A 24,197-nucleotide genomic window follows, 5' to 3' on the forward strand; every position below is an offset into this window, starting at 1 on the left:
GCCATGAACTCACTGAAATCTGCCTGCCTCTGCCTCCCAAGTGCTGGGATTAAAGGTGTGGGCCACCACACAGGCCTTTGTATATAATTTTTAAAAAGTTTTACTGTAATATTTAAAGCAAGATAAACTGTTCCTTGTAACTAATGTATTTCAGGTGTTAGAAATTTCAACTATGTAATAAAAAACACAGAAACTATAAAACTATAAATTTACCTAATAATTTGTCCTTCTTCTTCTGGAGTAGCTGGTCTTAACCCCAGAACTATGTGACATACCTAGGGAAAAAGAAAAAGATATTCAAACTTTACTAGTGGTACCACTGATTAGACTGAATAATATTTGATGTTATTTACATGAAATCTACTTTTTAAATGAAAACTGAATTAACAATGGTTCAACTGGTAAATTATCAATTATTACCTGAAGTAATTTAACTTAGTTGTGTGGATTTAAAATTAAAAAAAAATTTTTTTTTAAAGATTTATTTATCTATTATGTACACAGAGAGGAGGGCACCAGATCTCATTACAGATGGTTGTGAGCCACCATGTGGGTGCTAGGAATTGAACTCAGGACTTCTGGAAGAGCAGTCAGTGCTCTTAACCTCTGAGGCATCTCTCCAGCCTCTAAAAAAAAAAAAATTTTTTTTTTTTTAAATGGAGGCTAACTTCCAAATCTTGAATAGCAGAGTAGTGTACATTTTAGATCTATACCAATCAGGCATCATCTGTCAAGAAGAGACCAATTTCCATTTATTCACACAGATGTGTTGCATGCAAGTTATCCTTCATTGAAAATGGAAAACCATGAAAAAAATCATCCTGAGTAAGGTAACCCAGTTCCAGAAAGACAAACACGGTATGTACACACTCATAAGTGAATGTTAGAAGCAAAGCAAAGGATAACCAGGCTACAATCCACAACCCAGAGAAGCTAGGTAAAGAGGGGGGCACTAAAAGGGACATATATCGATCACCCCAGGAAGGAGACCTGGGCAAAAGGAGAGGGAGGAATAGAGGGGAGGGAATGGGAGGGAAGGGAGGTGGGAACATGGTGGAGAAATGGGGAGGGAGAAGAATGAAAGAGATATCTTGACACAGTGGACCATTAGGGGATGGGAAGAAAGCTGCAGCTAGGGAAAACCCTAGGAACTCATAAGACTGTCCCCAACTAAGACTCACAGCAATGGTGGAGAGAGATGGTTCTAGAACTAGCTTTCTCTTGCACTCAGATTGGTATCACAACCCTAATTGTCATCACAGAACCTACATCCAGTGGCTGATGGAAGCAGATGCAGATACCCACAGCCAAGTACTTGGCCAAGATTCTGGAGTTCAGTTGAGAGAGGGAGAAAGGATTATAAGAGCAGGCGGGGTCAAAATCATGATGAGAAAAACCACAGAAATAGCTGACTCAAGCTAATGGGAGCTCATCATGGACTCTGGACTAACAGCCGGAGAGCCTGCATTGGACCGAACTAGGCCCTTTGAATGGGGGTGAAAGTTGCATGGCTTGATGTATTTGTGGGTTATCTGGCAATGGGACCAGGACTTACCCTGGGTAAACAAACTGGCTTTTTAGACCCCATTTCCTATGGTGCAATGCTTTACTCAGACTCAATGCAGCAGGGAGGGGCTGGCCCAAACATGGTATAATAGGCTACACAATGTGTTGACTACCCAATGGAAGCCTTACTCTCTATGAGAAGGGAATAGGGGTGGGATGGGGGCAGGCGGGAAGAGTGGGAGAAGAGGAGGGAAGGAGAACAGTGGTTGGTATGTTAAAGGAAAGAAAAAAATTTTTTAATAAAAAATTATATATGTATACACACACACATATATAAACAAAAAAAAAAGAAAATGGAAAATCATAAGAAATATAAACATAACAAGCCATTATGACCTTTACAGGTGTTTTAACAAGGAAGAGAAAATAAAAAAGAAACAAAAATAATCACTATTAGATTCAAGTGTGTTTCTATAAGATGTGGTTATGTAGACTGGATGTGCTAACACAGACAAATGATGGAAGACACAGAATTAATTACTAGTACCATCACCCTTCCCAAATGTGTCATTTGCCTTAAACATACCTGGAAGAGGAGATTCAAAAATTCATTGGCGAGAACATTTTTCACACTCCAGATCTGATAGTCTTCCAGAGTAAGATGGCCCATCTGAAAGAGAGACATTCAAATGATCTCCTGTCAATAAATGTCATGTAGAATAAAAATCATATTTTTGAAAGCAAACCAATAATATGCAGATGGTACAGGTTCACATAAGAAGTATGACAATTAGTATAAATTTACAAGTGATAAAATATAAAAAAATTATAATTTTGTTCAAGCAGTCAGTAGAAACAAAGCAATTATTAACAATTTCCTTTCTCCAATACAACTTTGGAAATGACCTGCGCAGAGTGGCACAAATCTATTATTCCAGAAGGAGGATCAGGAGTTTGAAGCCATTCTTGGTTACCCAGAGAGTTTGAGACCATCCTGGGCTACACATAGTGAGATCCAGTCTTAAAAAAAAAAACAACAAAAATGCATGTTTTAGATACATGGTGAGATATCATTGGAGTCAGCAAAATATCCAAGTCCTACTCTAAACTGTAATTGTTTTATTATCATGGTTACATGGAGATTTGAGCAGCTAAACAATCTGCTCAATGGTCACTGGAGCCAGAAATGTTAAGCTTCATTTAACATAAAAATATACTACCAGGGCAATAGGCTTCTAATCCTAGCACCGGGAAGTAAAGGCAGGTGAACCAACAAGTGTGAGGACAGCCTCATCTACAGGGGGGGGGGGGGGTAGGGGGAGTTTGAGGACAGGCAGGGCTACACAGAGAAATCTTACCTTGAAAAATCAAAAGAAAAAAGTTATTTATTTAATATATATATATGTATATATATATATATGTTTTTTTTTTTTTTTTTTTTTGTTTTTTGAGACAGGGTTTCTCTGTAGCTTTGGAGGCTGTCCTGGACTAGCTCTGTAGACCAGGCTGGCCTCAAACTCACAAGGATCTGCCTGCCTCTGCCTCCTGAGTGCTGGGATTACACTGAGTGCGCCACCACCGCCTGGCTTATTATTATTATTATTATTATTATTATTATTATTATTATTAATGTGTATGAGTGCTTTGTCTATATGTATGTCTGTGCACCATATGAGTGCCCGGTGCTTGCTGAAGCCAGAAGGCATTAGATCCCTTGGTACTAGAGTTGCAGACAGTTGTGAGCCACCATGTGGGTATTAGGAATCAAACCCAAGACCTCTGGAAGAGCAGCCAGTGTTCTTAACCACTGAGCCATCTCGCCAATCTGTTTTTTATTTTTTCAATTTTCTTTTTAATTATATGTATGTGTTTTGATCTCTCTCTCTCTGTGTGTGTGTGTGTGTGTGTGTGTGTGTGTGTGTGTGTGTGTCTGTGTGTGTGTACAGTACAGAAGAGGGGAGCAAGAAGCTGATTCCCTCTAATTGGAGTATTTAGGTGGTTATGAGCTGAATCCTTTGCAAGAGGCAGTATATACTCTTAATTGCTGAGCCATCTCTCTAGTCATAGACAGCAATACTTGTGTATTTGTAAGACACTAAAGAAAAGAAGTATTTAAATTGTATCTCTACACAAAGCAATGTCTTTTTTCTTCTTTTGATTTTCCAAAAGCTCTGACTATTCTGGTGTAGACCAGGCTGGCCTCAACTCGGAGATCTGTTTGCCTTTGCCTCCTGAGCGCTGGGATTTAATGGTGTGTGCTGCCACTACCACCCCAATAGTCTTTAAATAATGAGGTTTTTGCTATGTAGCCTAGAACTCTTAATCCTGCTCTTCTATGTGAGACTTCTAAGTAATGGGATCACAGGTGTGCGCCATCACAACCAAACTACAAAGCAATTTTTGTTTTTGTTCTTACACAAAGGTTTTTGTTCTAATGCATACCAAATAGAAGAGGACACCTTAGTTTGACAGAGAGGATGAGAATTAAGGGGGAAGTTTAAATTGCTAAGTAGGCTTTCAGCCTGAAAAAATAAATAATTTGTTTCTACTGAGAATCAGTTAATGGGGATATTATTCCTTCTGCAACTGTGATTGAATCAAGAAAATAAATGACCTAATTTTTTTCTTTTCTTTCTTTCTTTTTTTTTTGGTTTTTTGAGACAGGGTTTCTCTGTGTAGCTTTGGAGCCTTTCCTGGAACTTGATTTGGAGACCAGGCTGGCCTTGAACTCAGAGATCTGCCTGGCTCTGCCTCCCGAGTGCTGGGACTAAAGGCGTGCACCACCCGGCCTTAATTTTTTTTCTAAACCTCAATTTTATAACACCATTATGGCCTATACTTTACCAGCCTGCTACTAAGTACATATCAATATTTGAATGAAAATATTCAAATTACTTCACATATAAAAATTATTTTCAATTTCAGAGACAAATAGATAAAAATTTAAAACAAGCTACAGAAGTAAATTTGTTATAATACTGCTGCTAATAATAAGTCTTATCAAATAATTTAAGGAGTTATTATTTGTAAATCTATGGCCTCATGTTCCTTCCCAGTTAATCTAACCACTCCAGAAATCACAACCTCTGTATCTATCACTGTAGATAGCTTTTCTTCTGTTCTGAAATCTGATATAATAAGAGCCATGCTAGATATACTGTTTGGTTTCCCCATAAAGCTGGCCTTACCATGACTTATTAAATGGAAGAAATAAAGACTATAAACTAATGCTGAGTAGATAGAAGTCTACTTAATTCATATACTAGACTTCACTGAGTTGTTTGAAGATAAAATGGGCTATCTTTAGGATGATGTAAAGGTATTTTAACCACAGGTCCAGATAAGTGGGGATAATGCAGAAGAGTCATTTGACCACACATATAAATGACACATCTTGATTTAGAGCACACAGTATTTTCACAAAAAAATAAATTACTCATAGCCAGCCTCACCTTTGTGGTATCGTGTGCATTCAATACGTCTTCTACAATGTCCGACAGAGCCATATGTAATTCCTTTAAAAAGAAATTCAAAAGAGCAGTATGTATGATTTTTAGCCCCCTCATATATATATTAAAAAAAATGCTTTTTTCTTTTATTTCTTTTCAAACATTCACTCCATCTTCATTGTAAACAATCAGAACTTAGCAGGACATAGGGCACACTACATGCCTGCCTTAGTAACATTAAAACCCTGTCTCAAAAACCAACCAATTAACAAAAGGAATCATAACTTACAGGAATATCGTCAGTGCGGTTATCTTTCCAGACCTCCAAAAGTGCAACCACCATGTCTTTCAGTTCAACCCTGGAGAGAACTCCATCACGGTCAACATCAAACACCTTGAAGCAAACTAATGACAAGAAACTTAAGAAGGAAATCATTTTTAGATTCTAAACCACAATACATTTCATTAGAAGCTACCCTGAACAATTACTTAATTTCCCAGGCAAGTATGTACTAGAGCACTTCCCATCAGGAGTAGACTATGCTATAGCATTATTATTATTTTTGTTTTGTTTTTCAGACAGGGTTTCTCTGTGCAGCTTTGCGCCTTTCCTGGAACTCACTCTGTAGCCCAGGCTGGCCTAGAACTCACAGAGATCCCCTGGCTCTGCCTCCTGAGTGCTGGGATTAAAGGCGTGCACCACCACCGCCCGGCTACTTAGTTTCTCATACTCAAGACTGATCACTGATCACTGAAGGACTATTTCTCCTATGCTTAAAATTCCCATCTACACTGAGAATTAAGACTCCTAATTTCAATATCTTGAATGTAATTCATGCCACTGAATTGTGAACTTAAAAATGGTTACAATTGCAAATATTACGTCCATTTAAAAAAGAATAAGGTGGAATGTAATCACCATACCTTATATGTATGTATGAAACTGAAGACAGTAATGTTTTAAAATAGAAAGTGGTGATGGTGTCATGGGCCTATGAAGATGCTGGACTAAAGTATATCAAATTGTGAAAACAGGCAAATTACATACTATGTGAATTATTTGTCAATAAAGATTTTATAAAATGTAAAAGACAAACAAACAAAAATTTCTATTAAATTCTACTTTACCTGTCGAAAAATATACATTTAATATTTTGTCAAGTGTAATTTTAACTCTTCAGTAAAGTTTGTATACAACAATGTGAGAATTAGACAATTACCACTTTAACTCTAAATGAATCAATCATTCTGGTTTGTTAACTTCTGGTTGACTAGCAAAAAAAAAAAAAAAAGTAAGTTAAAATAAAAAGTTATTTTAAATTGCATTTATTTACTTAGTGTGTTTATTTAAGTGCACATGTCTGAGGACAATTTGTGTGAGTCAATTTTCTCCTTCTACTATGTAAGAGGTCCCTCAGATCCAATGCTAGTTGTTTGACTTAGTGGCAAGCATTCTTACCCATTAAGCCACATCACTGACCCAAAACTTTAAACTTTTCCTTAAAGACATTAAATTTCAATGAAAAATAATTGTTGGGTGGGTGTGTTGTTGGTTCATGCCTTTAATGCCAGCATGTGAAAGGGAGAAGCACATAGATCTCTGTGAGTTAAAGGTTATCCTGAGCTATACAGTAGGATCCTGTCTCAACAAACCAAATAAATAAATAAATAAACAGATTTTAGTAAGAAGTCATCTGTCATAAAACCAAGTTGGAATAATGAATAACAAAGAAACTTGAATTTGTAAGATCAAAAATATCCTTTCATGCCAGGTGGATCTCTGTGAGTTCGAGGCCAGCCTGGTCTACAGAGTGAGATCCACAATAGGCACCAAAACTACAGAGAGAAACCCTGTCTCAGAAAAAACAAACAAACAAACAAAAAAACCTTTCATAACTGGGCACAATGGCATGAGCCTTTATCCCAGCACTTGGGAGGTAGAGGCAGGAGGATCTCTTTGAGTTTGAGACAAGCCTTGTCTACAGAGTTCCAGAACAGCCAGGGCTATACAGAGAAATCCTGCCTCAAAAAACCAAAACCAAAACCAAAAACCAAACAAACAAAACAAAAAGCCCTTTATAACCCCTCCTTATGTTAATTATAGTAGTAAATTAATTCAGTGTACATTATTAAATAAGATTAAAAAATATCAAGCACAATACCAAAACAGACATTTGTGAAAAGCTCTATTTTAAGAAATCAAAAAAATAAACTTTCATAAATATATCTGTGCTAAATCCCAAGTAAAACTGTCATACTTCCTCAACTATGGTTAAGATTTATTAATGTGATATTATGCTTTAAGACCGTTTTAGATGGAAAATATCATTTTAGTATTTAAATAAAATACGTCAGGGTTGGGGATTTAGCTCACTGGTAGAGCGCTTGCCTAGCAAGCGTTAGGCCCTGGGTTCTGATCCTTAACTCAAAACAAACAAACAAACAAACAAATAAATAAATAAATAAATAAAATATGTTCAACTACAAATTTCATCTTTTTTTCTTTTCTTTCTTTCTTTCTTTTTCTTCTTTTTTTTTTTGGTTTTTTGAGACAGGGTTTCTCTGTGTAGCTTTGTGCCTTTCCTGGAACTCACCTGGTAGCCCAGGCTGGCCTGGAACTCACAGAGATCCACCTGGCTCTGCCTCCCAAGTGCTGGGATTAAAGGCATGCACCACCACCGCCCGGCTACAAATTTCATCTTGTGAATAGAATATTAATGTATATAAATAACAGAATGAGTTATGCTTCAAATTATGTAAGACACAAAATACTCTATAGACTAATGAACTATTTCCTAATATTTAAATTTTTCCTTAAGCATGGTGGCTCATACCTGCAATTCTAGCATTCAAGAGGCTGAGAAAAGAAGAGGTCAAGAGTGGCAGGTAGTCAAACCTAAGACCCTGTTTCAAAATTTTTTTCCCATTTATAATTTATTAATTATGAATTTCAGATTTTCCAGGAAAATCAATCCTATTAATAAAAGAAAATATCCCAAACTATATCCTAGTAAGTACTAAAGAATACTTTGTTGTTTCCTCAGACTGAACTCACTAAATCACCAATTATGAGATTACTATTTGCCAACATAATAGTTAAGAAACTCAATCTTTAATCCACAAATGGTGATTCATTGATGAATACTAATTCTGTTTGTACATAATGTGACAGTTCTGCAGATACCATTTATCACACTTACATTTTTGTCTTTCAGCTAGGGGGCCCCTGCAGCAGGCTGATAACCCACAGGATATCTCCTTGAAATCTATGTGATTGTCACGATTTTCATCAAAAGCATTAAATAAGCCTATAAAATAAAAAAGACACCATAAAGCACAGTCAACAAACTTCCTAATGTAATACTGATATGTTTATGAAGTTAGGAATGTCTTTTACATAAAGTGACCATATTTTTTAAAAAAGCTTCCAATTTTCCAAGGAACTCTTCCTTCTTTCCTTTAGCGTCATTATAGCCGAAACTCAGACCCCAGTAGAACACACTGCACTCCTTTGCTCATGTTGGTTTTTACTTCTCTAGTACAAATCATCTAACAGTTTAAAGACGCCTATATTTTTCAAATGTAACATGAATATTAAGAATCAAGCTGGGAACCAGGCGGTGGTGGCACACGCCTTTAATGCCAGCACTCGGGAGGCAGAGGCAGGAGATCTCTGTTGAGTTTGAGGCCAGGCTGGCTATAGAGCAAGATCCAGGACAGGGACCAAAGCTAAACAGAGAAACCCTGTCTCGAAAAACCAAAAACCAAACCAAAACAAACAAACAAACAAAAGACAGGAGAAAAGTTGAACTGCTTATTAAATGAATATTCAAATATATATCATTACATCATCAATAAACTTTTGTAAAGCTTTTCCTGGAAAAGGGAATACATTACTGTAAGAAACGACTACAGTACCTTCTTTGTAAAAATCTTTCACACATATATTTTAAATTTCAGAAGAGGGCAGGAACTTAAAATTTCATCCTGTGATTTTTCATTTCTTAATAAACTAGGTGCAATTTCAAATAAAATTATATGTAAACTTCCCAATTCTCTTTTTCTAATAGAATTTAATTTTAGTTTACTTTTTGACAATTTCATACATGTGAAGAAAGCATCTCGATCATATCCACTCTCAACCCTGCCCTGCTTCTACCCTCCCCAGGAACTTCCAACAATCCTCCACACCAATCATCTACTTCCTCAAAGGTAAGGCAGAATTATACTGTTGAACAGGTAGAAGCCCAGGATAAAGGTACTTGTGGCCTGATGACTGAGTTAGATCCCCTGAGACCACACGGTGGAAGGAGAGGACACGTCTCAAAAGCTGTCCTCTAAGCTCCATAAGTGTACCATGGCATGTGTGTTCCTGTGTTCAAATGTAAACACCTCTCTCTCTCTCTCTCTCTCTCTCTCTCTCTCTCTCTCTCTCAATCTCTCTCTCTCTCTCTCTCTCTCTCTCTCTCTCTCTCACACACACACACACACACACACACACACACACACACACACAGTTAAAAAGAAAGCAAGCAAAGCAGAGAGAGAGAGACAGAGAGAGAGAGAGAGAGAGAGAGAGAAAGAGAGAAAGAGAGAGAGAAGAAACCCAGAGTGCTATGTGCTCTAGTTCAGCTAAAGAGCATTTCTGAAATATCCTAGGTAGTTGAAAACAATGTAAACCATATGCTTCAAGAATCTATTTACTCTGTGTTTCAGTTTGAACAATAGAGAACTAGGCATGGCGGTACATGCCTATAATTCCAGTACTTGGACTGTCTGTAACTCCAGTCCTAGGGGATCTAATACCCTCCTTTGTCCTCTGGGGCACCAGGCACAGATATGGTACACAGATATGCATGCAGACAAAACATCCATACACAGAAAATAAAAACATTAAAATTAGAAAGTTAAGTAATTTCAAGAAAAGTTCAAAACTTAAGTCAAAAAATGTGGCTAGAGAGACAGCCTGGCCGTTAACAGCAATTGTAGCTCTTACAGAAGACCTAGATTTGGTTCCCAGCACCCACATGGTGGCTTACAACCACTTGTAACTTCAGTTTCGGGGGATCCCATGTCTTCCTCTGACTTCTGAGAGCCCCAGACATGCATGTGGTGCACATAAATATACTCAGGCAAAACTTTTCTAACTTATCTTAAAAAAACAAAAAAACCTAAAAACTAAAAACACTTTATAATCAGAAACAGAACCCAAGTATTCAGATTCCAAATACCATGCTTATGGTGCCATCCAAATATAGAGAGAGTTTAGTTTTTCAAGACAGGGTTTCTCTGTTTAACAGCTCTGGCTATCCTAGAACTCACTTTGTAGACCAGGCTTGCCTTGAATTCCTCTAATCTCCCGAGTGCTGGAATCAAAGGTGTGCGTCACCACTGCCCAGCTTTCAGAGATGTTCTTATCTAGAAGCTTCTATTTTCTTTTTCAGGGATGGGAGCAGCAGTGAAATCTTATGTGAATGAAAAACAAGTGGCCAAGGAAGGGATGGATCACAGGAGGAAACCTGGAGTTCTGGTCATGCAGTGCCCAGCACCCTCTGCAGGTCTTACTTGCTGAAACTCTGCCACATCAAGTTGTGTATGTAAGGAGATTAAGGTTCAGAAAGCTAACTGAAACATGGAAGACCACACAAGTAAAATATGAAGCTGAGGATCATAACCTTAGTTTTTCTCCTCACCACTATACTACTAAGCAAGGAACTATTAAATCTACAGGAATAGAGTTTGTCAGAGTTAAATTTGTTTTGGTTTGAAATAAGATGGATTCAGTCTACTTACTTACCAAATGAACATTTGTTGTGTTTGTGTTGTTGTTTTTATTTTTTAAAGGCACATTTCCTACCTTCACTCAGAGACGGGCGAATAGGTGGTGAAACCAATGGGCCAAAGGTTTCTAAATCAAAACGTCCAGTACGGGATTGAGCCTTCAGTAGCCAATAGCGTTTCTCCAGATCAATGATGTCTGATTCCTCCACTAAGAATTAGATCAAACAAGATTATAAACTCAGAATGCCCTTCTGAGCCATTAGTTTATCCTGATACATGTCTTTTAAGGGCATGTTTTCTCAATTCAACTACTAAAACCAATTATGCCCAAAACACACACTAAAAGATAAATTCATCATATTTAAAAACTGTAAGAAGCCAGCGGTGGTGGCGCACGCCTGTAATCCCAGCAATAGGGAGGCAGAAGCAGGTGGATCTCTGAGTTCGAGGCCAGCCTAGTCTACAAAGCAAGTTCCAGGACAGCCTCCAAAGCTACAGAGAAAGTCTGTCTCAAAAAACCAAAAAAAAAAAAAAAAAAAACCTAAGAAAATGAAATCAAAATAACAAAAGCATGAGATTGTAAAACTCAGAGAAAAAGAAACTATAATTTCTCATTAAGAAGACTGATAATCCTTTAATCCCAGCACTGGAAGCAGAGCCAGGCTGTGTGAATTCGAGGCCAGCCTGGTCTACAGAGCTAGATCCAGGACAGGTTCCAAAGCTACACAAAGAAATCCTATCTCAAAAAAACAAAACAAAACAAAAAAGGCTGATAAACTCTAACACATAAAATCATACACTACCAAGCCATTCTAGTCATTTTCAACCTCCATCTTAGATTTAATTTTTTTACACCTATCTTCTCTCCTGGTAATGACCACAATAGCAGGGCTCACATTTAACTCACAGAGTCAACACAATGTGCTAGGTAACAAACAGCAAAGTCATGAAAGGGTAAATATGAACTCCAAGCATGGTTACATTTCAAGTGTTTCTGTTTTCCTCCCAAGCAATTAATATAAAATTCGGAAGCACATAGGTATTTTATTCTCAGCTAAATATGGTACTCAAAGTTATCTTACAAAATGCAATTCTGGGATTATCCCTTTAGGGCTATAATGAAATATCAACTGGCGTCAGACTTGCCCTCTGGCTAGTCTAAATGGCTAGGAACTATTTACCTAACTCTATAAATGAAGCAGTTTAGACACTAGAGAACAGTCAGTGCAGGACTTCAATCCTGAGAGCACTATCCTGAGAGCACTCTCACGTCTACTGCCCTACTCCTGGCTGTGCCTCCATGGTCAAGGTGGTGTCTCAATACAGATTTGTTTCACCGGGTTAGGAGTGGAGACCACTGCAGGGAGGTTGAGGTGGGTGAAAACTGGAGAAGAAAGTATTAGAAACAAATTACACAAAGGAAGAATTCCAAAAATCTGTCCAGCTGCACATTGTTTTGGCAGCTAATTTGTGTTCTACAGAGTGAAACTCACTGAAACTTACCAAGGAATTGTAAGCAGAAAAATTCCCAGAATACAGGCAAGAGGGGGGATGCCACACTACATTCACACTGTCTAGCACTGGGGAAAAAACATGAGAGAGGCCAGCCGATGGCTCAGCAGGCACGCACGCACGTAAATGTAAAAGAAAACATTAAAAAAAGTAGGAGGATGTGATACAAAACTGAGGTAAAAATTAACAAAAAGGCCTAGAAATAAGAGACAATAGAATTAAGACAAGGCATGAAAACTATTAGTTATAAATATTCAGAATTAACACTGGTGGTGCACACCTTTAATCTCAGCACTAGGGAGACAAAGGCAGGCAGATCTCAGAGTTCGAGGCTAGCCAGAGTTCCAGGACAGACAGAGCTACACAGAGAAACCCTGTCTCAAAAAATAAAACAAAACAAAATTTCAGAATTGAAGAAATATACAGAGGTAAGAAAAAGCAACTATAAAACATAAACCAACTAGGACTATCAAAGATGAAAAATAACATTTATGATTAAAAAATACCCATTAGAGGACTCAGCAGCAGTTTAGGGAGGAGACAGGAGAAAAGATGAGTAAACCTGAACACAGGACCACAGAAACTATTCAAATAGCAGTACAAAGAAAACAGGCTAAACAACTCACTAGAACCAAAGTGACTATAAGATAATATCAAACATAAACACAATTGTGAAGGAACCAAAAACAACACAAGAAAATATTTGAAATATTTACAATCAAAATTTTTCTTAAAGACAGAATCTTGGTATATAGCTCAAGCTGGCCTCAGAGTTCCAATGATCCTCCTTCCTCAGTCTCCCAAGTGTTTTTTGTTTTGCTTTTGAAACAGGATCTTACTATGTAGCCCAGGCTGGCCTGGAATTCATTATATAGACAAAGCTGGTCTCAAACTCATAGAGATCTATGTGCCTCATTCTGCCAAATGTTAGAATTACAGGTTTGTAATATTCTATGTGGCTCTGAAATTTTTCTAAATTTGGTGAGAACTAATTCTCCCACCACCTAACCAACTAATGCAAGATATAATCAAATTACTGATAAAAAAAATTTCATGGCTGGGATGTAGTTCTAGAGCACATGCCTAGCAGATGTGAGATCCTGAGTCAGATAGCCCTAGCATAGGAAGAGAGAGAAGGAAGAAGGAAAAGGATCTTTAAGACCAGTCTGAATACAGTGGCACAATACTGCCAATCCCAATACTCGGGAAGCAGTTGCAGGAACTCTCTGAGTTCCAGACAGCTGGGGCTACAAGAGAAACTCTTGGATTTAAGGGGGTAGGGGACAACAACAAGACCAGGACAAATATTACGAACAAAACAAAGGAAATAAGTATATTTAGATGAAAGGGAGCAAGAAGTAAAAACAGCAAAGTACTAAAAACAAAACTGCCAATCTCAATGTATATATACTATCACAACTGTACTAAAAATCCCAGAAAATACAAGGGCTTTTTGAAGCAACACAGTATTCAACAATAACAAACAAGGAAAACACATTAGTTGGAATCACAACATCTATAGAAAAGAGTATGTAACAAAAAACAAATAAACAAAAAAGCCCAGGAAATGTTCAGGCTCTTACTGCCACCGAAATCCTATCAACCTATCAACAACCTTGTAAGATTATTTTGGGTAGGAATTTGGTTGCAGCTTCTGTTGAGAATGTCCTTGAAACTGCTAGATTCTTTTTTGTTTTTGTTTTTTTCCAAGACAGGGTTTCTCTGTGTTGTTTTGGTGGCTATCCTGGATCTCTCTCTGTAGACCACCAGGCTGGCCTTGAACTCACAGAGATCCACCTGGCTCTGCCTCTAGAGTGCTGGGATTAAAGACATGCACCACCACCGTCCAGCAAAACTGCTAGATTCTGTAACTAAGATAACTACTATGTGTTGCAATGGTGGTATTAAGTGATTTCTAGGGAGTGTCCATAGGCCTCAAATTATTTACTATTTGCCTTTTTAAGAAAATGTTGGGGGGTTGGGGATTTAGCTCAGTGGTAAAGCACTTGCCTAGCAAGTGCAAGGCCCTGGGTTTGGTCCTCAGCTCTGGAAAAAGAAAAAGAAAATGTTGGTAAATCTTTTTAACTTTGAAACTTCAGATTGTAAGAAACAATAGTGCAAAAACAAAACAAAACAACAACAACAAAACTACAAAACATGTGGTGGTGGTATTGTGTTCCCCAAAATATTGTGCACCCTAATAAACTTATCTGGGGACAGAGAACAGAACAGCCACTAGATACAGAGGCTAGAAAATGGTGGCATTCAAACCTTTAATCCTAGCATTCCAGAGGCAGAAATCCATCCAGATCTCTGTGAATTCAAGGCCACATTGGAAACAGCCAGGCATGGAGACTTTAATTCCAGAAAGTGAGCCTTTAATCCCAGTAGTGATGGCAGAAAGCAAAAAGGTATATAAGGCGTGAGCACCAGGAACTAGAAAGAGCTGGTTAAGCTTTTAGGCTTTTGAGCAGCAGTTCAGTTGAGATCCATCTGGATGAGGACTCAGAGGCTTCCAGTCTGAGGAAACAGGATCAACTAAGGAACTGGCGAGGTGAGGTAGCTGTGGCTTGTTCTGCTTCTCTGATCTTCCAGCATTCACCCCAATACCCAGCTCCAGGTTTGTTTGTTTGTTTGTTTTTTAATGTGGAGCTGAGGATCAAACCCAGGGCCTTGTGCTTGCCAGGCAAGTGCTCTACCACTGAGCTAAATCCCCAACCAGGTTTGTTTTATTAATAAGACTCTTTAAGATTCATGCTACAACATGTGAACTTTAGAATCATGAAGTTATGACACAGAGTTTAAGATGTGAGATTTCAAAATCGTGATGTCCTGAAACTATAAGATTGCAAGGTCTTTTTCTGTTTTATAAATAAGACTTTTTTAAAGTAAAGTTTTGGATTTATACCAATATGGAAAATTTTCACTAGTTCAATAAAACAAAAATCATGAAATATAATACAGAGAAAGGAGAACCAATATTATTTACATGGAAGTAGAACTCATCAAACAAACAAAAAACCCCACACAACTCAATAGAAGAGGTTGTGAATGTAGCTCAGTGATAGTTTGCCTAGCAAGTGAGATGCTCTGGGTTCAGTCCTCACTACTGAGGAAAGAGGAAGAAAACAAAAACCCCAAGAGAAGCTACTCACTGACAGCTAAGGACCTGTGAAAGGCTTTCATTGGTGACCCTGATGACCTCAGTCTGATAACCAACATGGTGAAGGAAAAGAACTGAGTCCTGCAAATTGTCCTCTGACTGTACATAACCAACTGTGGCACACGTCCCGCCCACCACAAATAAGTCAACAAATACAACAAATAAATAAACCTCAACAACCCCCAAAACAAATGAGTTCAAAACATGCTAAAATACAAAACAAATATACAAAATACGTACTTCCTTTACATAAAATCAATGACATATAATTCTTTAAAAAAACGGCACATCAACACAAATAAGAAATAAACATTTGAGCTGGGTGTGGTGGTACAACCTTTAATCCCAGTACTCAGGAGACAGAAGCAGGTGGATTTCTGTGAGTCTGAGGCCAGCCTGGTTTACATAGTGAGTTCCAAACTAGCCAGAGATAGAGGGAGAGTTGGTCTCAAAAAAATAAAATAACAACAATAAAACAACCATATAATAATATGCAAGGTATAAGTGAGACTTATATATGTGTAATATGTTTGTGTGGTGCAAGTGTATGTGGTCCAGAGGTTGATGCTGAGTATCTTCCTCAACTACTCTCCATCTTGTTTTGTGAGACAGAATTGTTCACTGAACCTGGAGATTGTCAATTTGGCTAGACTAGCTGGGCAGAGAACATCAGGAATTTTTCTATCTCAGCCTCCCTAGCACTGAGATAATAGATACACACTACCATGTCTTTAAATAATTTTTTCATTTATTTAGATTATAATTACATAATTTTCTTCTTCCCTTTCCTCCCTTCAAACTTTACCACGTACCTCACTCTTTCAAATTTATGGTCTCTTTTTTCTTTAATTGTTGGTGTGTGTGCGCATGCACATATGTATTTGTGCATGCACCCGGACTTTTTTTTTTTTAAGATTTATTTATTTACTAAGTTTATAGTGTTCTGCCTGCATGTATTCCTGCAAGCCAGAAGAGGGCGCCAGATCTCATTACAGATGGTTGTGAGCCACCATGTGGTTGCTGGGAATTGAACTCAGGACATCTGGAAGAACAGACAGCGCTTTTTAATTTTAATTTTAATTAATTAATTAATTAATTAATTTCCATTTTACATACCAACCCCAGTTTCCCCTCCCTCCCTTTCTCCCGCCTCCTCACCTCCCTCCCACTCTACCCCCATCCACTCCTCAGAGTGGGTAAGGCCTCCCATGGTAGTCCCTTGGGAGGCTAAGGTAGAACATCACACATTTATGTCCCAGCCTGGACTATACAGTAAAACTGGAGACTGGCCTGTGCTACATAGTGAGATACTATCTCAAGGAAAAAATAAAGACTAATTATGGAAGGCTGCACTGGGAGAGTGATATGAGCAAAGACCTGAAGGAGGCAAAGGGGAAAACCAAGGACAAAGAGTCTAGACAGCAACAGTCAGTATGAAAGCTTCACAAGGGTATGCCTGGCAAATTTCAAGAAGAGAATGGAGGCAGAGTGACTGAAATGGAGTTAAGAAAGGGGAGAGGCAGTAAGGAAGGCAGACATTTCCAGAAAGTCCATTACATAGACTACTGTAAGAACTTTGGTAAACTGCTGCAGGAAAGGGGCAAGGCAAGGTTTAGCCTGCAGGTTCACTCTGCACTGAGTTAGGAGAAACCTGAGAAGCTCCACAACTCAAAAGAACAGTTCTCTTCTCCCCGAGAGAGGCAAATACTCAGTACATGCCATCAGAAAGCACTAAACTACAACAGATTAACAAGCCCAAGACAGTGCTCCAAATATGGGAAAATAAAAATATAAACAGAAGTCTTCTACAGCTCTGCTTCAGATTTTGCAACATTCTTCTCCAAGACATCAGCATGGCTTAATTTCAGACACCTTCAGACCCTCAAACCATCTAAACTGGACCACATTCAAAGACTCTCCTCTGATGCTTATCAACATCTGATATAATCTGCTTACCTATTTTTGTTTATCTTTGTTTCTCCCAATTAGAAATATGCACAAGGCCAAGGTTTTCAGTTTGTTTTGTTCACAGTATATCTTAAATTATTAATTTAGGATAACTGCTGACACTAAACAGTCAATAAATAAGTTTAAGAAATAATAACCACTTGTTGAGGTTTTTTGTTTTGTTTTGTTTTGTTTTTTGTTTTTCGAGACAGGGTTTCTCTGTAGACCAGGCTGGCCTCAAACACACAGAGATCCACCTGCCCCTGCCTCCCAAGTGTTGGGATTACAGGTGTGTACCACCACCGCCTGGCTCCATTTGTTAGTTTTTATTTGATATATATAGCAAAAAAACCCATAGTCTTAGCAATATGTTCTTAGGGTTAAGTACACTGACTACTCTTCTGGAAAGTTCTTACCTTGATGTGACCAAATACTCATGTTTATACCTACAGACTAGAGCTGGGCCCAGCCTTCATCAGAGAAACTACTTACTGCACTCAGCAGCTGTTAATTCAGAAACCCTTAACTGGCCAAAGTGCTGAGAAAAAAGGATGGTGGAGTGTCTGGCCCTAAATGGGACAGTTATCAGTGGATACTGTGGACGAGAGAATGGAAAGAGTGTGAGAGCCAAGATCAGGGAGATGGGGAGCCAAAAGGTGTCTCAGCACACAGCATAGCCATTACATTCACCAACCCCCAGCAGCTGTGGCTCTCTGCATATAAGACCTGCATAAGACGGAGCCTTTCCGCATATGGTCAGGTAAGGGAGAGTCTCCAGAGAGATTAGCATTTAGAGGTTCTTGAGGGAGGGTGTCATGTCTTCAGTGGTGCACCTACAGACAGGTTATCCTTGCCCCACCTTTCACTCACACTCCAGTCAGTGGTTGGGCAAGTAACTCTTATTAATCTAAAATGGGTCATACACAAAAAGACATAAAAGTAGGTGGCAGAGTTGTTAAGAAGGGTTCTAAAGGGAGAAGGGTGAGTCATGAGAAGTGGGAAGGGTTGGCCAAAATGATCAAAATTTATTATGTAAACATGTGAAACTACCAATTTTTTTTTTTTTTTTCGGTTTTTTGAGACAGGATTTCTCTATGTAGCCTTGGCTGTCCTGGAATTCACTCTGTAGACCAGGCTAGCCTGGAACTCACAGAGATCCACCTGCCTCTGCTTCCCGAGTGCTGAGATTAAAGGCACGCACCACCACCACCTGGCTCTACCAAACAATTTTAAAGTGTATGTATGGGTGTGTGTGCACCTGTACATGTAGGTGCCTATGCCCATGTGTGGATATGTGGAGGCTAGAAGTTGAGGTCAAGTACCTCTCTTCCTATATTCCTCTCCATCTTATTTTGTGAGACAAGGCGCCTCATTTAACCTGGAGCTAAGTCTTCTGGCTAGCCTGGGAGCTAAGTGAGTTCCTGGGAATCCACTTGTCTCTACCCTCTTCTACTAACACCAGGATTACACATGTACACCATAGCACCTGCCTATTACGTGGGAGCCAGTGATCCAAACTCAGGTCTCCATGCATGTGTAGTAGGTACTTTACCAAATGAGTCATCTCATTAGCCTCCTCCATCTTATGTTTTGAGATATGGTCTCTCAATGAATTTGGATCTTATTTATTTAGCAAGACATCTGGACAGTGAGTTCCAGGGATCCTCCTGTCTCTACCTCCCCAGTACCAGGAATTCAGCCACATACCACCAAATCTGACTTTTACATGGATGGTAGGTATCAGGTCCTCATGTTTATACAGCAAGAACTTTACCAGCTGAGCTATTTCTCCAACCCCTAGGTCTTTTTTTTTTTAAGCTGAGGATCAAACCCAGGGCCTTACCACTGAGCAAAATCCCCAACCTGGTCTTTTATTTTTAATCTTATTATTGTAATTACTGGTATGTGTGCATGGGGGTAGGGAGCATATGGTGTGTGTGTGTGTGTGTATGGAGGCCACAGGACAATTTAATGGAGCCAGTCCTCTCCTTTTATTTTTATGAGAATTTCAGAAACCAAGCTGAGCCATCTCATCAGCAAGTAGTTTAAGGAAACAGTAAATACACTCCTATTATAACCTTTTGGTAAGACAACACTGTAAAAGTCACTGGAAAGGAAACTAGGTTTTGTTTGTTTTTCGTTTTTTTGTTTTTGTTTTGTTTTGTTTTGTTTTTTTTTTAATGTATACAGTGTTCTGCTTGCATGTGCACTGCATGCCAGAAGAGGACACCAGATCCCATTACAGATGGTTGTGAGCCACCATGTGGTTGTTGAGAATTGAACTCAGGACCTCTGGTAGAGCAGCAGCCAGTGCCTTTAACCTCTGAGTCATCTCTCCAGCCCAAAACTAGTTTTTAATACATACAAAACTTCTACTTAAGAATACTGCTTCTGGGCCAGGATGGTGGAGCATGCCTTTAATCCCAGCACCTGGAGCACGTTCCAGGCCAGCCAGAGCTATACAGAAAAACCCTGTGTCAACCCCACCCCAAAACAACAACAATAACAAAAATCCTGAAGTACCCACTTCAAATACTCAGCTAACTAGACTTGTTTAAAAGACAGTATTTTTACATTTGTCATGGCAACAGAAAATGTGCTGTCTGAAGGGGGGAAGTGTATATAGAGATAGGGTGGTAGTGAAGGTAGAGGATAAAAATAAAGGTATGAATTTGTCACAATAAAGCATATTATTTCATATGCTAACTTGAAAAACTCATAGAGAAAACAATTCTAAGCCATGAACAAAAATAGAATAATCTGAAATTTTGGCTAATACAAGAGTTGGAGCCTGATATCTAAAAGAAGATGTCAATTCTCTCCTCTAATCCTAAATAAGATGTCTGTTTACTCTATGATAAAATGTGGTGACTATAGGAAGAAAAAGAAAAAAACCTTTTCTTTTTCTCTAGAGAAACACTAGCTGAAGTCCTAATAAAGTAATGACTTGACAATATAAAGTATCTGACCCTAAAAGAAAAGGTGACAACAAAAGCTTTGTTCCCATTTGTATACTTCTCAGTACTGGAATTACAGTGGGCGTACAATACAGAAGTTTAATACATGGAGCTGGAGAGATGGCTGAGGGGTTAACAACACTAGCTACTCTTCTAGAGGACTTGGGCTTGAGGCCCAGCACAATCATAGTGACTCACAATTGTCTGAAACTGTAGTCTTAGGGGCACTAGTGTCTATTTCTGGCCACCAAGACAACCAGGTACACATGTGGTACACAGACATACATGTAGGCAATACACCAATACACATTAAAAATAAATACAGCTGGGAGGTGCTAGCACACACCTTTAATCCCAGCACTCGGAGGCAGAGCCAGGCAGATCTCTGTGAGTTCGAGGCCAGCCTGGTCTACAGAATGAGTTCCAGGAAAGGCGCAAAGCTACACAGAGAAACCCTGTCTCGGAAAAAATAAATAAATAAATATATAAAATGAAAAAAATTAACACAGAAAAACTACACTAAACTGATTTTAACTTCGGAAATTTTTCATTAACCTCCTGCAAAAATACATTGTAATGGAAATGGTGTGTGTGTGTGTGTGTGTGTGTGTGTGTGTGTGTGTGTGAGAGAGAGGGGGGGGGGGAGAGGGAGAAATAGGAAGATAAGCAGAAAATATTTAGAAGGAAAAAAGAGATAGGAATAATGGAATGGTCACCTACTAGAAACATGCTTTAGTGCTGGCATACATACACTGTTCATTTTCTGAATATAGAATGCAAATTCTTCAATCAAACATCTGTAAATTTATCATAAGAACTGGCAACTGAACTTCTGGAAAAGTTTCAATAACCTATTTTCACTTAAGAAAGTTAGAAGCAGGGCTGAAGAGATGTCTCAGCAGTTAAGAGCACTGGCTGTTCTTCCAAGGGACTCAGGTTCAATTTCCAGAAACCACATGGCAGCTCACACCTATCTGTAACTCCAGTTCCAGGGGATCTTGCTGTGGAATAATCCTCTGTACACTGTAAAGATCTGTTATTCAAATTGGTTTAATAATATAATGATTGGCCAGTAGCCAGGCAGGAAGTATAGGTGGGGGTATCACACTAAGGATGATGGGAAAGAGGAGTAAAATCAGGAGTTGCCAGCCAGATGCAGAGGGAGCAGGAGATGAATGTGCCATGCCAATAAAGACATCGCCATGTTGCAAAGCATAAACAGAAATATGGGCTAATTTAAATGTAAGAGTTAGCTAAAAGAAAGCCTGAGCTAGTGGCCAAGCATTTATAATTCATAGTAAGCCTCTGTGTTGGTTATTTGGGACCAGGTAGTTGGGACAGGAAACATCTGATTACAGGATCTGACACCCTCACATAGACATACATGAAGGCAAAACATCAATGCATACAAAATAGTAAATAATTTAAAAAAAAAAAGAAAGTTAGAAATAACACATTTAATACTCCTTTTATTTCTAGGTGGTAAATAAATGTATAAAAACTCACATTCCACTGGCTAAATAAGAATGAGACTACATCCACCTGTAAGTATAATTCTTTCTGGGACTATCACAAGCATACTATAGTCTCAGTATTCTCAATTATTTGGCCTGACTTTTGGGCTATTCTAATCAAGTCTCACCTCAGGAAGGCTCCAACTCTAGAAGATGCTCCTTAATGTCAGAATGGAGCCTCATGAAAAAGGCCAGGCTCATTAAGTATTTTCATAAAGTAACACAGTCCTCTAATGATTTTGAACAGACAGCAATGGCATCCTGAGATCTACTTAGAATAGCTATAAGCCTTATGTTATTATGGACAAATAAGAGGATAGTGAAGTAGACATGGGTTTAGTTGGTGGTCTATGGTCTTACAGTCACTGGAACACACTGAAAGAAGGCTCTAATACAAAATGTGGCAAAGGACTTAGAACACACTGATTTATAGATGAGACAAATGTTAAAAAGAGCAATGTAATTTTTGATGCAAAAATATTCACAATAAATGACGGACCAAAAATTACTCAAACTATGGCAATTACTTCTCAAAGAAATCAATGACCAAGTAGGCTTACTCACTGTTATAACACATTTTACAGAAACTTGAAAATCTCTTAATTTATTTCAAAATGTATTTGAAGAAAGATGTTGGGGAGGAGTAGAGAGATGGCTTAGTAGTTAGGAGCACTGGCTGCTCTTCCAGAGGTCCTGAGCTCAATTCCCAGCAGCCACATGGGGCTTATAACCATCTTTAACAGAATATGATGTCCTTTTCTGGAACGCAGATATATAAGCAGAGCACTCATACATAAACCTTAAAAACGAATAATAATTATAAAAAGATATTGTAGGAACTCATTTTCTCCCAAAATTCCCACATAAAAATATGAAAAGTTAACAAAAACAATACTTTATAGTATTTATTTTTTATTTCATTGTGTAGCTTTAGCTGTTCTAGAATTCACTCTGTAGATCAGGTTGGCCTCAAATTCACAGAGAGCCACCTGCCTGTGCCTCCCAAGTGCTAGGATTAAAGGTTGTGATACCACTGCCCAGCCTTTGTAATATTTTTTAAAACACAATCCTTTTTAACTTATTTTACTGTTAGTTAAGTGGGCAACCATTCAACTATGTTCACTGATCAAGTGAAATTTATTATGAAGGAAGAAATAGAAAAAAAATAATTTGAAAGTCCCTGAAGAAACCACAACCATAACAACCACATGACAACCTGTTTTACCTGCAATTACAAGCTATTGACAAAACATTAAAGACTAAAATGAATGTGTCAATAAACTGTTCCTAAATCTTAAAATTATAAAATAGTAATAAGCATGTATTTTGAGGTTCAGATACCCTAATTTTGCCACCATTTAGCCATCTAGTCATGAGAAGGCTTTTTGTTTGTTTTTAATCTTCTTATAAGCCTAGTTACTTCATTTGTAAGAGAAAGTAAATTCAACCTCAGAGATGATACAAGTATTAAATGAGATTACATTCATGGTGTACAGTGCCCTTGTAATAAATGCTCAATCTGTATACCATATATTGGCATCTTCAACCATGCAAAGTATTTTTGGCATAAAAAGTATAGGAGCACTGGGTGGTGGCACATGCCTTTAACCAGAGCACTCGGGAGGCAGAACCAGGCGGATTTCTGTGAGTTCAAGGCCAGCCTGGTCTACAGAGTGAGATCCAGGACAGGCTCCAAAGCTACACAGAGAAACCCTGTCTCGAAAAACAAAACAAAACAAAAAAGTACAGGAGCTCTTTCAACAACCATAAACACAAGTATTTGTCAATTGAAATAAAATATTTGTCAAATAAAATTTTAGGGTTGGGGATTTAGCTCAGTGGTAGAGCATTTGCCTAGCAAGCGCAAGGCCCTGGGTTCGATCCTCAGCTCAAAAAAAGAAAAGAAAAGAAAAGAAAAGAAAAGAAAAGAAAAGAAGAGAAGAGAAGAGAAGAGAAAAGAAAAGAAAATTTTAAAGTATATAAAATCCTGTGAATATTCAATAAAATATATTATGTGTCTGACATAGGACTAAAACCTACAGTTATGATTGTGAATAAGACTAATATATGTTGAGTACAAGTACAACTAGTCATTTTGACCTAATGTAGAAAGCATGGCAACAGAAGAGACAGAGGGTTTTCTTTTTATATCTTTTTTACATTTCTTTATATGTATAAATGCTCTGTCCTCAGTATGTCTGTCCACTCACATGCATGACTGGTGCCCTTGGGGGTCAGAAACAGCATTAGACCTACTGAAACTGTATAAAATCTTTTTGTTGTTGTTTTTTAATTTTGTTTAAAATGGTTAATGGACAAACTTGTATGGGTTGAGCAATGGTCTTTAACATCAAAGAAATTACAGGCC

General features: G+C 38.2%; 1 protein-coding gene across 1 annotated transcript in view; it reads right to left on the reverse strand.

Annotated features, from left to right (window-relative positions):
* Positions 1–24,197, reverse strand: part of Usp32 (ubiquitin specific peptidase 32) — a 152,570-nt gene that overhangs the window by 65,274 nt on the left and 63,099 nt on the right. Inside the window, exons 6-11 of the mRNA XM_036195555.1 lie at positions 10,813–10,944; positions 8,156–8,263; positions 5,245–5,360; positions 4,959–5,021; positions 2,093–2,176; positions 214–275 (exon numbers count right to left, since the gene is read on the reverse strand). Coding sequence (XP_036051448.1) covers positions 214–275; positions 2,093–2,176; positions 4,959–5,021; positions 5,245–5,360; positions 8,156–8,263; positions 10,813–10,944 — 565 coding nt within the window. The remainder of the gene's footprint in view (positions 1–213; positions 276–2,092; positions 2,177–4,958; positions 5,022–5,244; positions 5,361–8,155; positions 8,264–10,812; positions 10,945–24,197) is intronic.

Source organism: Onychomys torridus, chromosome 8 (genome assembly GCF_903995425.1).
Source record: "Onychomys torridus chromosome 8, mOncTor1.1, whole genome shotgun sequence".
Classification (NCBI taxonomy): domain Eukaryota; kingdom Metazoa; phylum Chordata; class Mammalia; order Rodentia; family Cricetidae; genus Onychomys; species Onychomys torridus.